This window comes from Micropterus dolomieu, linkage group LG17, assembly GCF_021292245.1.
Source record: "Micropterus dolomieu isolate WLL.071019.BEF.003 ecotype Adirondacks linkage group LG17, ASM2129224v1, whole genome shotgun sequence".
Lineage (NCBI taxonomy): Eukaryota > Metazoa > Chordata > Actinopteri > Centrarchiformes > Centrarchidae > Micropterus > Micropterus dolomieu.
In genome coordinates this window covers 14,911,025-14,929,283 of record NC_060166.1, presented here as the reverse complement: position 1 = coordinate 14,929,283, position 18,259 = coordinate 14,911,025, and the positions used below count along the sequence as shown (strand labels likewise).

Here is an 18,259-nt window from a genome sequence, read left to right as displayed (position 1 = left end):
AAAGATGCATCTTAAAAGCGACAATTATTCCTATCTCTATTCAGTAACCAGGATTCACAACACAGCAAACCTCTGTCGACGACAGTAAGTTCTCCAGCTTGCTGTTAAAGGATAGGTTCACGTTCTTTCAAGTCTGTCTTAAAGCAATACTTAATGTCCATATGCACACTGTAATTATTCTTCCTGTTCATTCTGCCCATGAAGAGATCCCTTCCTAATGTGCGCTTCAAATAGAAGAGACAGGGGACAAAATCCACATCAGATTGCTGAAGCTTCATGTTAGCTTCAGCAAAACTTTGAAATGTACTTTTGTACAAAACAAGGACTGTTGACTTCGTGCCCCATCACTTACATTGGAATCACATTAAGACAGGATGTCTCGATGGCCAGATAAGCAGGGGGAAAAACATCAGCAAGTAAAACTGGTTTCAGTGTTCATATTGTTTCAGGACAGGCTTGAAAAAAAAAAGTTAACCTATCCTTTAAACCCAAACCATTCTTGAGAATTTGCTGAAATAATTTCTTGAACTTTTAAACACAATCTTAGAAACAGGAGAAAAAATGCTAATGATAATATCTTGGAAACCATACCTCATGGCCTGTCATATGCATAGTGTGTTGTAGAAATCTGTCCACAAGATGTAGGGATATGCATTCAACAGGTACACAAATTAAAAGGGTCCAAAACAAAACTATCTTGACTGAGGCAACAAACACATCACTAGTTTAGGAAAGATATGGTGTGGAGAACATGGGTTTAGTTAGTATGGTAGGTGAGCATGTTGTCATCAGAGTAACTCTGATGTACAGTACTTTGATGAAGACGTGCTGTTTGATAGTTGCTGCACTATATTTAAAGCTTTAACTATAACTGTGTGCACCAGATCATCTCCCTGCAGACCCTGTTTCATTGTCCTGTCTGCCTGACCTTCTTAGGAAAGGAAAGAGAGAGTAAGACTAGGGAGTATATGGGATGTAAAAACAGAAAGGCTGGAATGGAGAGGAGGGTGCAATCTCTCCTGAGGGAGGAGAGCGTGATAGCTGCAGCTCACTAATTACATATCACTATGTACAAGTCAATAACCAATCATGAAGGGTACATCACTACACTACACAGGGAACAAGGAATACGTCACAACTGTGACGTGTTTATGCAGTACGTTTATGAATGGCTGCACACGAAGCAGCAATAGTTGCCATATATAACTACAGTATCATAATGTCACTATGATGTCACCCTGATCACTATAAAATCATTACAACACTATGAAAGAAAGAAAAGGCGCATTTCATCTGGTTTGTTTTTACTTCACACAAGAAAGGTATAACATGTCGTACTCTTACTGTATGTTACTTACTGCAAATAAACACGTGGGTTGTATAATGTTTCACATGCACTCTCATACTCTCTTTGTTTCCTTCTGTATTACCATTAAAGTGGATGTAACAACTTTTAATACAGATATAAGTTTGTGAGTCAAGTGTTGGCATTTGCATGATGTTGAGGTGTACAGTGCAATTACCCTGGTCAGAGGAAGAGGTATGAATCAAGTATGTCTGCCTAGTCATCACATACAACTAATACAATGAGTTGTAATGTTTGCTGTGTTCATGCTTTCGGTCAGAGATAACTCACAGCTTCAAAGAAGTGTCTTAAGCCTTATCCTGACCAGTCTGACCTCAATCCATGTGTGCAAAGTTGGCACCTTGTGTCCCTACAGTAAAGCCTTTCACAACAGCTATTCTGTGAAAATGTTAGAAAAGCTTTGTGAGGCCCAAAGTGCTGTATGATTGTTCTCTAACGGGAATCTCCTTTCACAGTGCCAACTCTTTTCAGGGGAAAGGACACACTTGACAGAACTAGTTTTAGTGCTGAGAGCTAGATACTAAATATGTTTTAAACTCCGGTAAAAGTGAAGCACGCTTTAAACTCTAAGGCTAACCTTCAATTCTATCAAACACGTAACAAGGAAATGGGTAAAACGCGAGCATTTCCTGGTTGCTTACCTTTGAGTTCTTTCCTCCGCTTCTTGCTGACTGCAGGGAGTATGTTCTCTGGACGACCTGCTCAGGCGTGGAGGGGGATTTGTCAGAGGAGTGGTCTGAACCCTTCTCGACCATATTCTCACCCTCCTGGCTCTGTGGTGTGGGAGAGCGCGAGCGTTTACGCAGGACTGGTGAGCAGGCAGGCGTGCTCTTGTTTGAGTTACTGGCAGTGCTAAAATAAAAGAGAAAGAAAGAGGGATAAGAAAATCATCTTTATATTCATTCTAATGGTATCTAATTTTCCAGACACAGTATTATCTAGTTTTCAAAATTCCAAAGTGTGTCATACGACTCCTATAAATTGTTCTTGAATATATCAATGTAAACACCTTGCAAGTTTGTGCTGTTAGTTTACAGATCAGTGAGGAAAGCAGTGCAGCATAACACTGTTTCCCCATGCTTACATCACTTGAGGCTTAACAGGCTTGAAACACCATGTGCTAACCTGGCTAATAACAGCTAAGCTACTACGGGAAACCAATAACAACAACAACAACAACAACAGCAGCAGTGAGGGAAACAAATGTTGTAAGACACAGTCACGCACGACATTAACTTTAAAAGCAACAAAGAGCCAATCGCAAATTTGATTAAGAGATGTAGTCAGGAAAAACATCTTTATATTGTCGCTACCATGACAGTTACTGAGCTGTTTATTTCAAATCCCCAAAAATATGAGACCTTACAATAGTTAAGGATCTTTCCCTCTGTTTCCATGGCTGTAGCAAAGCCACTTTGGAAGTCATAACAAGGATTAAATAATCAGAGATACAATGCCAGGTGGAAAGCATCATTATGGGTATTAAAGTAGACCTATAACAGAGGATCTCAAACAGAGGTACCTGTTGATTATAACATGAGGATTTGCTGGTAGCATCTGCAAACCAGCACAGTCCAGACACTCTTTTTTGTCTCTCACACACACACACACACACACACACACACACACACGTACGTCAATGGCTCAGCAAGAAGCCTTCTCCTCAAAATGACAGAGGCTAACAAAAGGCTCTGCAAGTGATCTGTGTGGCAGTGTGCCGGCCAGGCACGGTTACTTGACATGGCGTTATGCAAGCCATTACGTCACTGCCAGCCAATAGCCGCTGTTAGTGACCATGAATTACTGATCTACTGTTACATTCGAGACTTCAGGGCAGCTTAGAGGAGTGAATCATAGAGGGCAGCGTTGACAGCTTCTTTACGACTGTCAGGGTCTGATATACCAGTAGCTGGTCGATTTTAAAAGGCATGGACGACATAGAGCCTTCACGTTTCTTTGATGCATCGGGGATAGATAATGCACGACTGGTATATTAGGTTACTTCTGACATCAATTTATATGATTACCAAGTGGTCTGCTGTTCAGTGGATGATCATTTGATTGTACATAGTGCACTCTGCACTGACTACTTATAAGACCCTACTGACCAGATTAGGAGTACTTCTTGTGGGGAAATCTCCCTTTGAAATATGTTAAATGTTGGACATTTATTATTTGAAGTAGACATCTACTACTGCCACAGCTCAGTGGCAGGTGAATACCAGACAACTCCTTACTGCAGAGCTGCAGTTTAAAATTATAATCTCCAGGTTACTAGTTTGCCTTTATCATTGTAACCTAAGCGCACCTTTTCATTTCTACAATAAAACCATGTGGTGTACAGCATCCATCAGGGTATGAAGTCTGAGTACGTTGTCACCATGATGGTGGAAAGCAGAGTACAGTGATATTCAGTATGTGTGATAATCTCTGTCTGAGCCAGTAGACTGTCTACAATTTGGTGTAGATGGTGTATGAAAAAATATCAATATCCCGTTTTGCATAGGTTGGTGTTAATGCTTTTCATGTGCTTGGTATGGGGCAGACAAAAGAACCAGGTAAGGGTTTCCCACAAAAAATGTTTGGCAGAGGTGATAAGCCACCGAGATACATCAACTAAAACAAGCTACAAAGTAGTGTTGCATGGTATACTGATACTAGAAAGTTATCACAATACCCTGCTATTAAAAATGATGATAGTGCCTTTTATTGGTACCGATACTCTAAGAATGACAGTGTTTTAATAAGAGCCGCTGCGACAGCGGAGCAGTAAGTGTGTGTGCACAGCGCTGCTCTGCTACCACCTCCTGCAGGCATACTAGGCGTGGCATATAACTGCAGCTTCTATAGGGACAGAGGGAGAGACATGGCTGCAAGCACAAGTGGTTTTCCACGGCTTGTCGACAAAGCAGACGCATGGAGAGAACTATGGAATTATTTTGCTTACGTAGCCAACAGCGAGGCTGAGCCCATGCACACAACAAAGCCCGTCTGTAAAAGATGTTTCAAACCCACACAGATCAAGGGAGGCAATTCCCCACAGTGACACGTCCACGAATTTGTCCCTGAGCAAGACACTTAGCCCCTAGTTGCTCCGGAGGCGTGCAATTAAGTAAGTAAGTTGCTTTGGATAAAAGCGTCAGGTAAATGTAATGTAATAACAATGACCTTGATCTACTTATTTACAGTAAACCAATTATTAATGTACTAATTCATTGTCAGAAACACACCTACATGTATGAAAAAGAAAACACAAACACATAAACTACATTTTTATTCAGCATGAAAAGTAATAAACAAAAATGACATTAACTTTAAATGTGGCACTTGGTGGCCATGGTGATAAAGCTCAGTGTTATTAGCCTGCACACAACAGTAGTGCACTACAGTAGACTAAACACACATGACTTAAAGGGATGCTTTGCGATTCTAATCCAATACACATTTAGATAAATTCAGCAAATATTTCCTCAGGGTCGCTAGCTCTCCGTTTTTCTTAGAGTGACGGTGAATAGAGCAACACGGGTCAGCAATAAGCCTTGTTTAGCAGTAAATGTACAGTAGAAGTTACAGCAGCCAGTGAATAAAGACTCAAGACTAAAGCTGAGCGCCCGTGTGTTGCTTGCCAACTGTTCAGTTGAGTGAAGGAGGTTAGCCCCAAAGTTAGCGTTGATGCTTGTGATGGCCATAGGGACTTTTGCTCGATCTTTCTACTACTGTGTCCTTCTTTATACACTCTCCTCAGACAGACAACAAAGGGAGTTTGCATTAAGGACTGCAGTACAGGGACAACTTCACATTGCAAATTACAAGAAAAAAATTACAAATAATGGAATAACAAAGGCAGCTTGGGGATGTATTTGATAGGGCGGTACTCAGGAAAGCCAGACAGATATCAGCAGACACCCTACACCCACTAAACTCAGAGTTTGAGTTGCTCCCATCTGGCCGTCGATTCAGGGTCCCAAGGGCGAGCCGGAACATCTATAAGAGATCTTTCATTCCTCATGCCATACGGGCACTGAATTTAAACTGAAAGCATTTTTAAATGTGTTTATTGTAGGTCGTAACATACTTTATTTCCATCAGCCGCGCTGCTTTCCAATATCTGTTGTTGTATGTTGACGGTGGTACAGTGTTGTACTCTTAAGTGTGTGCATTTATTATGTAATTTTAACTGTGGTGTCACTGTTGTATATCTGTTCGGAGAAGTCTAAGACAAATTTTCACTAAGGTTGACAATAAAGTTTAATAATAATAAATAAAGGTAAAACTCTTTCTAAAGCTTATACCACGACTTAGACCTACATTTTGGTAATTTGGGGTATATTATGCATCAAATTCTGACTTCCAAGAAAGAGTACCATAATATATTTTTAGGGTATTGGTCTGGCAACAGGTTTTGTACTCCAAAAGAAAAAATTCTAGTGATTTAATTTGTTATGAGTGAAACCAGGTACACCACCTACTAACCCTGTTTACAACCATCCTGTACAAGTCAGGTCAAAAAAGTGATCGAAAGAGTGTCTCAAATCATGGTAGGTGAGCCAGTTTGTAGTGTTTTATTCAAATACAAGAAACGATGAAACAACAATATACATATTTAAAATATAGTATAATAAAAAATGAGCTGCAAAGGATCAATTAAGAGAATAGTAACGGCTCTTCTTGATTTTGCATTTGAACTTGGGGCCACTGGATCTCATGGCAAATGCTTAAGATCTCCAATCATCAATTCCCATCTGTCCCAAGAGCAGGGGCAGGCCACCAAACAATGATCAGGCGATAATGCCATCATGGATAGAAACATTTGGCAGATAACATGGATAATGCTCACACCGTGTTCTCAACTCTCAAGAAACTACATCTACCACCAGTGCATGTTCTCCTGCATACAATGTACAAGCACCACACAAACACAAACAAACATATTACTCAAGAGACAGATAGCATCTTTACACAATGTGTCAGAGGTGCTCTTTTCCATGTCATATTCTGGTTAATAATGTTTCAGTCAGCTTTCATCATATGGTGAGAGCACACACACACACACACACACACATTCACACGCCTCCCTCAGACACTGTAGGTCAGGGCGCATTATGTGCAAGACTGGTGACGTTAAATACATTGACTAAACATCAACTAAAAAGCTAAACTCTTTTGATTGTGCTATTATGTATCCTCATAGGATTGAACAGTGGCTTGGCCTCTTAGGCAAAAGAGATTGGGACTAAACAAAAATATTAGATAGATAAAAAAACAATGGCTATATTGTGGTAAGTAAAGTTACCTAAAGGTTGTCTGAGGAGCAATACCTTTTATGATTAGGAGCTGTGGTTACGTAACAAAGCCCTAACAAAGAAAATACAAGAGTGAAAAAACAAACAAAACGGTCTTAGATAAAACAAAACATGAACAAGAGGATCATCTCTCATGCTTTCGCTCCATGCTGAAAGTGACAGGATTTCCCTGGCGCAGGAACCCCCACTTGTTGTTTTTAGCAGATGAGGCATTCACAGAACACCTCGCCTTTCCAGATACACTGCAGTAAACAATAAGTACGCAGATCCATCATCAACAAATGGATGACTAAGCCTGATATCAGTCATTCACACAACACTTTGCTCTTTGAACCAGCATGGTGGTGTGGATAGAGTGAACATGCAGCTGACGCTAGCCTGCAGAGGACCAGACAAAAGCTTCTATCGCGGCTGCTTTGTTAGTAATGGCTTCCTGAAACAAAACACTAGGAGTCTGACATAAAGCAAGAGTACCTGCCGGTGCTTTATCTCTGGACTGTAATGCTTGGGGAATGAAATGAAAAAGAACAATGAGTTCTTCAGCTGTAGAATAATAGACACAGCTGTTGGGACCTGTACAGTACCAGTCTAAATTTACAAACATATGGTGCCCAAAAAAACAACATGCTATTCTGTTCAATTTCACAACACTTATTGGAATCAAATATAGCAATAAAATAGAGCTTGACTCAGTGATGGGAACTTGCACTTCATTCATATGAACCATTCAGCTACAAAGTCGCATTGATTAATTGATCCGAAGACTTCAACGATATACTGCAGAGAGAGAGAGAGCTGACAAAAAATTTAACAATTAAAAAGCCATTAAGAGCACCGCCCACACGACTACAAAGCTCAAACAAAGCTCAGCTAAGAATGGACATCACTATAGCAACAGTGAACAGAGAGAGTGGTTTAAATATTCAAAGTGTCCGACTAAATATACTTCACCAGCAGGGAGGCCATGTGACAGACAACGCATGGCGGCCCGTCAGGACTTTGTTTTTGCACATTTAATGACTGATTTCTAAACTTCTGAAACAAATGTCCATAATTCTAATTAATGGATATCAATATTTTATAATACATATTATTTCTTTTGTTAATTTGTACATGAACATATTTTGCTTGACTGAATTAAGGCCACATTAATTCAAGTTTCTAAAAAAACATGGCTATAGCAAATTTTATAAATAATAATACATACACGAATACACAGTTAAAAACATGATATTGCATGTTATTAGAACAATGCTTTGTGGTATATAGCAAGAGTTTGAAAATGAACCTGATAGAAAACAATATAACTGAAGTGCTTTTTGTTACACAGTGCTGTAATTTTTTACTCAGCAAAATGAAAAACATTATGGGTCACAATGGGGTTACATGCAGCTAACCACAGCTCATTTTGATCCAAACGTACTACATCTAGCATTGTTAAAATCTTCCTTGATAATTAAAAAAATAAAATCTCAAATTTGGTAGAGCACAGCATGTTCATTTGCATACTGTGTGAGAGGATTGGTCCCAGAGGCTCAAGCACAAAACGCATCTGCATTACAGAGCTCTGCACAGACAGACAGACAGACGACTGACTTCAAGGTGTTGATCAGACAGGACCCCTACAGGTTGCGGGATAGAAAACAGATCTAATTCTTACGTATAGAGTGAAAGAAAAAAACATCAAAAAGAAACAAGCATGCTGCTTGCGCCACTTTGTTACAGTCTTTTCTTTAAAGCTCTAAAGCTCTAAATCCAACCGGCTCAAGCTGTCCAATGGTTCAGCTTTACAATAGAACAGAGTTCCGGGCCTTTCTGAGGGGCCCCCGCTTGTTTTCACAGTTTTGCTGACCCTGGAAAATACCCATCTGGCAGTGGCCCTTCAGCTCCGCTTGGTTTGAAAAGGACATGAGGAACACCACACTCAACAGCAACCACTGCACATGCACACACAGGAATGCACGTACAGTACACACGGAAGCAGACATAAACACAGGCAGGCATGTGAACACAGAGCGCATACGCCCACATACTGCAGACAGCTCGCTTTTGCTTGAATGATAAACTTAGCAACATCACACACCTAATCTACCAAATACTACATATTATATAATTAAACCCATTCTACCCCAACCATCCACTCTCACTGCACACGCACACTGGCACTAACTCACACCCTCGTACACGCATCACAGAGCCCGCCATACCCCTGCTGAAAGACACAGTCCCTCAACACCTCGCCGTAGCAGCCCTCAAGGCATTGGCAGCCCTCGTTGGCCACTGTCACACACTCAAACACCACCATGTCCTCGTAGTCAGCGCCCAATAATGAGCTGTTCATCCAGCGGATCATCCCAAGGACTGCGCACTGCACTTTCCTTCCTGTCTCGGTGTAAAAAAAGGTGGCTAGACAGATAAATGAAGAGGGAGAGAGAGAGAGAGAGAGAGAGAGAGAGAGAGAGAGAGAGAGAGAGAGAGAGAGAGAGAGAGAGAGAGACAAGAGGGAGATTTTCGTCAGCAGGCTTAGGGCCACTGATCTTCCCTGCCCAGCTCTGATCTCCTAATAGCCAGCTTACATCGCCCTTAATGCCACCTGCCAAAGAAGAGGCATTGGTGGTCTGAGGTGCAGCTGCCCTCCCCTTGGACTCTCCTTCCAAATACTACATGTTGATCTTTCCAAGCAGGGAAACTAATCATTATGCAGGCTCCGTGTAATTCTGCCTGAATGCAGGCAGGTAGGGAGGTTGCTGTTCCCAGCACTAACCTGGTCGTAGCCATGTAGAGAGCCGCTCCACCGCGATCAGCCCCTTTCAGGCTTCATTCAAGCAGCGTGAGCCAGGGATGAGGCATAGGAGGAAGGAGAGGAGTTGGAGGAGGGGGGGAAAGGAGAGAAGAGAGGGGGACGAGGGATAAAGGGGAGGAGGGTGGATGAGTTCTGAATCATGCCAGGAGGATGGGGGGAAAAAAGAGGAGGAAGCGGCTGCGAGCAGAGGGTGATAAAAAGAACGTATTTTCCTGGTAGACGGCGAGAAAACACAACAAGAAGCTGGAGATGAGGCTCTGTCTTTTGCTTTCTCCTCCTCTCATTCACGCTCTCCTCCTTTGTCTAATTGAGGCTGATAAGCTACCGTTCTCTCCAGCAACCTGCACCTCTCTTTCCCCTTTTTCTTCCCCAGCTCTCCCAGCCGTTACTGCATCCGCTAGTATCCAAGCAAGGCTGTCCTCTCGCGATTTTAGCCCTTCGTTCACAGGGAGCGAGAGAGAGAGAGAGAGAGAGAGAGAGAGAGAGAGAGAGAGAGGCACCGAGCAAATGAGGAAAGAGATGGCTTTCACTTTGCATTCCACCTCTACTTGGTGCTGGTGCTCTGAGCCTGCTGCTTCCTCAATTATTCATGTGTTTCATGAATGGAGGGGCTGACATCACCGGCATTCAGGTCACTTTACATTCAAAGCTCCCTCTAAATCACACAGTAAGTTAGGGCTTTGTGGTAAACACAATTCGTGTGTTCATACAGACACACACATAAAGAAATTAACTAGCAGTCCATAATCAACAAGGGTAAATGTAAAGAACAACAAGTACTACATATTTAAAATATATGTCATGTTCAAAACAATATTTTGAATGTGGAAGTACACTGACTTGAAGTGGGTTTTCTCCAAATTCAAATATTGCAAAACCTATCTCTGGCATTACAAGTTTGCTGTATCCTGCCACTATCCCATATTACGAAACCAATATTAAATTGAGACATTTGCTTTTCGACTATGTAGCATAGTCCAATAAATAAAGATAAATGAAAGATAATATGAAATATGATCCACTGCACGTCATTGCCATCTATTTCCAACTATGTGCCATCCAGACCCTCAGGCCATCAAAATGCATTTTAATGCAAAGTAACGCAACTTTGGTCATTAGTGATTCATGCCGCACTGTAAAGTGCTTACTTCAGTTGGTTTCACTGATAATTATTTTGTGTTTGAGTAAATGACTGCAGCATTAACTAAATGTGCTCCTACATACTACATTTGGGACTACTACATACTACTACATATCTGGCAGTTTCATTTGAGCATGTTCAAACTAAGTAAATTATCCAAACCGGGTATTTTATTATATGGCAGTTTTAGTAATAACAACAGCAGATTTGAAAATTCGCGCGGCGATTGCGAGCCGAAGCTAAACTGAGGCTTATCGTTGACCATTTTCCCTCTCTCTCTCTCTCCCTCTCTCTCTGTCTCTCGCCTGCCATTCACTGGTCTTGTGCAGCGTTTTTGCCGTGCTGCCGACAATTGCATGCACGTCACGGTTCCTCGCGGGTCTATTTCAAGTAGCTGCTGTTTAAAAACGATATAATATTCTTTGTGTGGTTCATCAACGGTGAATTACACCCGGATTACACCTGATGAAGGAGCTGGGGCACCGTCTCTTCCGTAAATTTTCCTCCTGCCACTACACACATACACGCTACGCCTACACATGCGGACAGACGACCCCTTATTTACAGCATTAAATGTTGAAATGTGTATTGTAATAGGCTGTATATTAACTTATTGGGAGAAAACTGGTAGTTCTATGTAAAATCAGACATTGAGCACCCCCATATCGCATAAATGGCATGATTCCTGTTTCGCTGCGAAGCTGTGAGATTGACAGTCGAATCAGGCTCCGCCCATCGAAGCATCGAATCTTCGACTCTTTGGGGTCAGCCCTACCTCTCGTTTTCACTCCATGCATATCTGTTTTAGCCTGCCTCTATTTTTAGTATCTCTAGTGAAAGTTTGAGTTACAAATAAGTCAAATAGTTCATGTACATCAGGATTTATCATTTGAAAAGTCCATTTCCATTGTACTTTGTTGCATTTGGTTTTTATATGTCAACAAGTGTGAAAACGTTTTTGTGATACCTGGACTTTTTCTCTATGAATACGTACTTATTGTCATGGCTTACTGAGAGAACTGAAAAGAACAAAGCCATCATTCATGTTACTAGTACACCTACTTAACCTACTATAACAAGACAAAACGTCTGTTACATGCCAAGCAGGCCTGTTTTTGATTTGTTTTCCTCCTGCTTTCTTTCTCCCCCACTACTTCCTCCTCAGGTGCTGAGTGGGTGATTAGCTCGCACCTGTTCAGCCTGGCCGAGCTGCACATTGGCCAATGGAGGTTGGAGCTGGCCAACCAGGATGAACCATGGGAAATAAAAGGAGCACCCCAGAAGAATTTGGGCTCTCTCTCACCCATGCAATCATCATTGTTTTGTAGCAGCAGTGTACCACAGCTCTGTGTTCATTCTGACCATTTTATTTTGTGGAATAAACTTTAATTTGCTCTTTATATCAGCGCTTCCTATATGTTACCTCCCTCGAGCCGGGGTCATAACGTCTGTAAAGAATAGATCTATTAAAACGAATCATTTGGAACATCATAGTTAGCCTGCTGGTGTATTGCTGACTCCTCTTTTATATATAATGTGTCATTATATATACAGTACTGTGCAAAGGTTTTAGGCAGGTGTGGAAAAAATGCTCTAAAGTAGGAACTCGGCAGAGGTTGGCCCAAACATCTTGGAGAAATACCCAGTGGATATAGGCAGCCTCAGATGCTTTTCTCTCTTCATGTAATCCCAGACAGACTCGATGATGTTGAGATCAGGGCTCTGTGGGAGCCATACCATCACTTCCAGGAGTTCTTAATGCCTTTAGCTGTATGTTTTGGGTCATTGTCATGGTGCAGAATACATTTAGGGCCAATCAAATGCATCCTTGATGGTATTGCTAAATTAATAATTATCTATCATTAATTCTAACCAAATCCCCAACTTGATTTGCAGAAACGCAGCCCCAATGGAGCCTCCACCATGCTTCACTGTTGCCTGCAGACACTCATTCTTGTACCACTCTCCACCCCTTTGGCAAACAAACTGCCTTCTGCTCCAGCCAAATATTTTACATTTTGACTCATCAGTCCAGAGCACCTGCTGCAATTTTTCTACACCCCAGTTCCTGAGTTCCCATGCATCATTGAGTTGCTTGGCCCTGTTTCCATGTCTGAGGTATGACTTTTGGCTGCAAGTCTTCTATGCCACATTCAGACCAGACCGGCCAGTAGATGGGTGTACCAGGGTCCCACTGTTTTCTGACAGTTCCGAGACGATGACACTGCAGGACATTTTCGGATTGCCTGGGGAAGTAAGCATGATGTGTCTTTCATCTGCTACAGTAATTGTCTTTGTCCGACCACTGCGTCTACTGTTCTCTGTGTTTCTTCAACAGAGCTTGGACAGCACATCTGTCTGCCTTTAAATTTCTGCCTGAGACCTTGCTGATGCAGTATAAATATGTTGTGTCTTGTTGCTGTGCTCACTCATCCCAATGTGCATGACTTTTGACAGTAAACTGTCTTCAGCAACCTTGTGTTGCAACCTACATATTGAATTGGTGATCATTAGCTGTTTGGTATAAATCATACACCTGACGAAATGTCTAAAAATCCCTGACTTTGTGCAAGTGCACCTAGAAGAACTGATGCTGTTTTGAAGACAAAGGGTGGTCACACCAAATATTTCTTCTGTTAACTCCCTTTGCATTTTGTTAATTGATAAATATAATGTTAAACATGTCTATTTTTGAAAGCATTCTAACTTGAAAGAATTTTTCCAAACCTGCCTAAAACTGTTGCAGTTTTTAAACAATGTTTTTCAAGTTGGATGGACATCCACACAAGTCAATCAGCTGTCCCCCATACTGTGAAAGGCTTTGGAACTGTGTGTCCAACATTGGGTCTTATGGTAGATTACACACTTACTGTAGCGTTTATGAACTAATTGGTATTTCCATGTGCAATCAAGAAACACATTTCTTATTAAAAGATGACAACGATGGTACTATTTACTTGTTAATCACAGCTCATTCTTTTTTAAAGTGATATGTTATTAACCTTAACTAACACTGATTATTCTCATTAACATGCCAGAAAATGTAATTTTAAGGTCATCCATTCACACATGCAATACATATAGATTACCAAAATCAGTAATCACCTCTGTATCTCTACAAAGAAGCAAATAGAGCCCTGAGCTTTGCTCTTGGAAAGACCTGACCCCAGGGCTGCAGCAATGCTGGCTGCCTCTGTGGGAGCGCTGAGTGCAGCCGTGCTGTGGAACAAAAGGAGCTGGTCCACTGAGCTGGACCACTGTGTGCCCAGATAAGCCTGCCCAGCCTCACACCATCAACTGACCTACTTAGGGGACCTCTGTTTTCATTGTTGTTGCACCCAGGGGGAACGTACACATGACAGATATGGTATGTAATGAACAGCCATGGCACTTTGTTGTTGATTCATTCATCTTATTCACTGATGACCGATGGACTTGACTGGCTTGAATAGTTTCAATGTCATTTTTACCCAATTATTTATTCTGGTGTAAACCAAACACACCCCAAATGTTAAAGACCCCAACAAATGTATCCATCTTTTTGAGAGGAAGGCGTGCTGTTTACAGAGTTGTCATGACAACATCGATGTGGCAACGCCTGGATGGGTCGGAAATGTCTGTCAGCTTCAATGTGTCTCTTGCCGTGCAGTTACCATGGCAGCCCGTCAAGCCATTCATGTGCTCCGCCACTTGAAGTGTTCTCAACTAGAGGGAGGAAGAGAGAGCTGGAAGAGGGTGTGTGTTTTTGTGTGCATGAGAGTGATGCTTCTGTATAAAGCATTAACACATAATTACTAGTTAAAGCCCTGGCGTTTAAGTGCACTTTGCCGTGAACATGTTTGGAGTGAAAGGAGTTATCAGTGGGACCCTGATGGCTGTTATCTTCATTTTACTTATAGCAAGAAGATAGTGAAAAAGATCAGGACACAACACTTATACTATACTGACACTCGTGTGTCAGTATTTGCTTGTTTTTGTACTATACTGTCAGTATAGTACAAAAACAAGCAAATACAGAGTAAAACCACTGTATGTCATTACCTTTCCTAAAACTATTTAAATCAAATCCCACGGGCATAACTTTTTTGTCCCAGGCTTAATTAAAATGCTTAATTACCCTCAATGTGTGGCAACCTAACATGGGTAGGCCTGTAACAATTTTTGGGTTCTCACTGAAGGTACAACCCACTGTACCTCTGGGTACAGAACCTGTTTCAAAAGCAGCTATAATTAAACACACTGATTTAAATTCAAGAGCACAACTTGGCCTGGTGAGGTAATTCAAGGACTTGGTGGAGATGTCAGAGAGGGGCAGAAGGGGACAGGAAACTGGCAACCGGATTAAGCTCCTGTGGGACACATTGTCCCAGTGGGATGAGACACAGCCACTGCCATCTGCAGGGGATATATAGGCAGACGGAAGCAGGCTGGGCAGAGAGAGGGTGATGGGGGAGAGAAACAGAGCGCGCGTATGTGATCTTAGCGCGGGGGTTGAGAAACAAGGTGAAGTAAGGAGGTATACAGGTTAATATAATGGTATTTCTTTAAACAAAAGTTTTGCGAGACTTGTTGCACCAAGAAAAGTTGCCACAATGCTTTGACATGAGCCAAAAATCTCTTAAAGAATGACATCAAATTATTCCGGACTTTGTCTCTTATATGTTGACATAGATGACATACAAAACTGTTTCTATGTTGATACCAGTATGGGCTCCACTTGTGCACATATTATCCACTTCTTATGTCTCTAATAAATGCTGTGCTGAAATTAAATCTATTCTTTTACATAACTTTCCTATGCACCTGTACACTAGGTGTGTGGATTAGGTAACACTTAGTTTGACGTCCAATATATGGATACCTTTAGATTTGGACTGTTGGTTGACTAAAACAAGAAATACCAATATATCAAGTTAGGCTCTGGCCATAGTTTGTGACATTTTAAAGACAATTAGTTGATTAATCAATCGATTAAGAAAATAAAAATTGTTAGTTGCAACCCTACTCAAAATGGTATAATGTGAATCGGCAGTTATTTGTATATATATGTATTTATTTATTTATTTTAAAATGTGTTAAAGTTAAGTTTTAAATATAGATATTAAATGAGAGAACTTGATATCACAGTGACACCTCTATATCCACAGAAACATAATAAAGTTACAGTACTAAAAGCAGACTGGGATAGATAAACAGGAAGCTATTTTGGTGGTGTACAGTGGCGTTCAAGACAAGGAGGGGAGCAGGCTCTGATTGTACTTTTAAAGAGCTTAATGAAAAATGGCCTTATTGTTTGGACAGGAGTCATTTCAATCAATGTATGTCGGCCATATGTATTGTTTTTATTACTGTGGGATTAATGCAAATACGACCAGTCTTCCTTGTCTTCCTTCTTTGTCAACATGAACATTTAATGCCAATTTAGACACAAGTGTCATGCAAGCATCGCTGTTTTCTTCAGTGACTTTATCAATCGATCATATCTCCTCACATCCCAAAGCTAGAAAAGTTGGTTATATAAAAGAGCAGGCAGAGAAATGTGATGGGAAACAAAATAAAGCATAATCAGGGATGACAAATGGCTTGTGGGAAGGATGCAGTAATAAAAAAAAGAAAAAGGGGACAGGGTATATGAGAGAGAGAGTGTTAATAAGCTGTGGCCAGGAGGGAAACAATTCTGCGGTTTCTCTTCACTGCAGAGCCCCTGCTGTGAACTTGGAAGTCCATTGTGGCCCAGTCTGATGGTGCAGTGCTTTATCTGTAAGGCTCCGGGTTGGTTCTTGCAGTCCATTCCTAACCAACTAATAGCTGTGGACATTTCAAGATTTTGTTTTCAACGCAAATATATATCTGCTTAAAAGGAGGGGCTTCATAACTTCTGATGACTATATTCAAGCTAGAGGACCAGGTGATGGGCCAGCAGATGACCTATAGTTAATGCAGAAGATCTTTTCCTTCACCCTCTCTAGTACTTCACAAATTTAAACAAATCTTCTTGGGGCAGAAGCCTGGGAGCTACATTTTCAAGTCAGTCTAAAATAGCCCAGAGAGACATTAGTGGCACGGTATGCATCCGTGCACATGTTGGTGGATGCTGCAAGTTTCCAATTGTCTTTGATGTCCTCTTTGTGTGTATGACAGCATGCACGACTCACTGTGTACGCGCAGTGTTACATGTATACATGCCTGTAGACACATGCACACTTGTGGCTGTGTCCGAGCTAAAAGCTGCAGTCTCACAGGGATGTAAAAGCAGAAGTCACTTATGGAAGACTTCTCTAGAGTCCCACTCATTTGCTCCACTGCTCTGTGACCAGGACATGAAAGGCGGCACAGCTGCCTGCTCTGATTAGCAACAATAAGATAAGATAAAGAAGCAGAACAACTGAACAGACAAGTTTGGGGTAAAGATACACACAGGCATTTATGTATGCAAGCCTGCTCTCACAGTCTATCCAACTGTCCTGCAGCAACAACAGGCTTGTCCATGGTGCCACGTGCAGAGAGTAAGCTCCAGCTCTAGCCTGCTGTCAGTGCCTTGTTGTTGCTTCAGCTGCTGCCGTTGGCTGTGTGTGCACATCTGTGTCTAAGTGTGTGTGTGTATGTGTGTGTATTTGTGAGTGGATTTAAGTCACACCAAATGTCATATCAAGAGCAAACATCCCCACACTGGGGCCACTGCCAAATCCTGAGCAATCTCCCTCTGTTGCTCACTCACACACATGCTTATGCACACACATGGTCTCTCTCTCTCTTCTTCTTATCTCTTCCTTGTCATCTGACAAGTAATGCTGCAAAATACCCCACCCCCCACCCTCTCAATCACAGCATGCACTGTGACAAACATACAACCAACAGGGCAGCCTGGTTTTTAACCTCAAAACTCTCTGACACTCGCTTTCCCTGACATCAACAATACAGTAACATCATGAGATATCTTTGGTTTCTTTTGATGCAATTTTAGTACATAATATGCCTCAAAAATACTAAACTACACTAAACTAATAAATGTAACAGAAAATAAAGCACTTACAAGAGTCATTGTCCAGCTCTATCAAGCGCATGGAGAACTTAACCAGCTAGCACAGATGAATCATATAACATATATATATATATATAAAAAATAAGCTGCTATATCCAGTGGCAGGTGGTGGTTTATAACACTCAGGGAATCTAACATGCTGATTGAGGTATTGATTCATGGAATGACCTCTAGGTCACACCATTTTGCCTATGTAGCAGATTGTCCCTAGGATAAGAGAATGCAGCTCTAATAACAAGAGTGCAGTTGGATCCCCTCATTGATCACCATCTACGCCGGGATCTGATACTTTATCATTATGATTTATTCCTTAATTGAATGATTTTCCCTTCAAGGTGGATTAGAAAACAGATGAATGGAAGCTTTTTTATTTTCCATGTTTAAAGCTACCTTTTATAAACACACACACACACACATATATATATATATATATATATATATATATATATATATATATATATATATATATATATATATATATGTGTGTGTATATATATATATATGTATATATACATATATATATATATATATATATATATATGTATGTATGTATGTATGTGTATGTGTGTGTGTGTGTGTGTGTGTGTGTGTGTATGTGTGAATG

The 18,259-nt window shown here is 41.1% G+C and overlaps 1 protein-coding gene and 1 long non-coding RNA gene across 15 annotated transcripts in view; one reads left to right on the top strand and one right to left on the bottom strand.

The window, feature by feature from the left end:
* Positions 1-18,259, bottom strand: part of gramd1bb (GRAM domain containing 1Bb) — a 91,977-nt gene that overhangs the window by 23,234 nt on the left and 50,484 nt on the right. For all 14 annotated transcript variants that reach the window (XM_046073539.1, XM_046073537.1, XM_046073538.1 and 11 more), the window contains one exon: positions 2,008-2,218. In XM_046073539.1, the coding sequence (XP_045929495.1) occupies positions 2,008-2,218 (211 nt within the window). The remainder of the gene's footprint in view (positions 1-2,007; positions 2,219-18,259) is intronic.
* LOC123985728 lies at positions 10,989-12,012 on the top strand. Its single transcript, XR_006828730.1, has 2 exons — positions 10,989-11,106; positions 11,779-12,012. It is a non-coding gene; the product is annotated as an uncharacterized LOC123985728 (long non-coding RNA).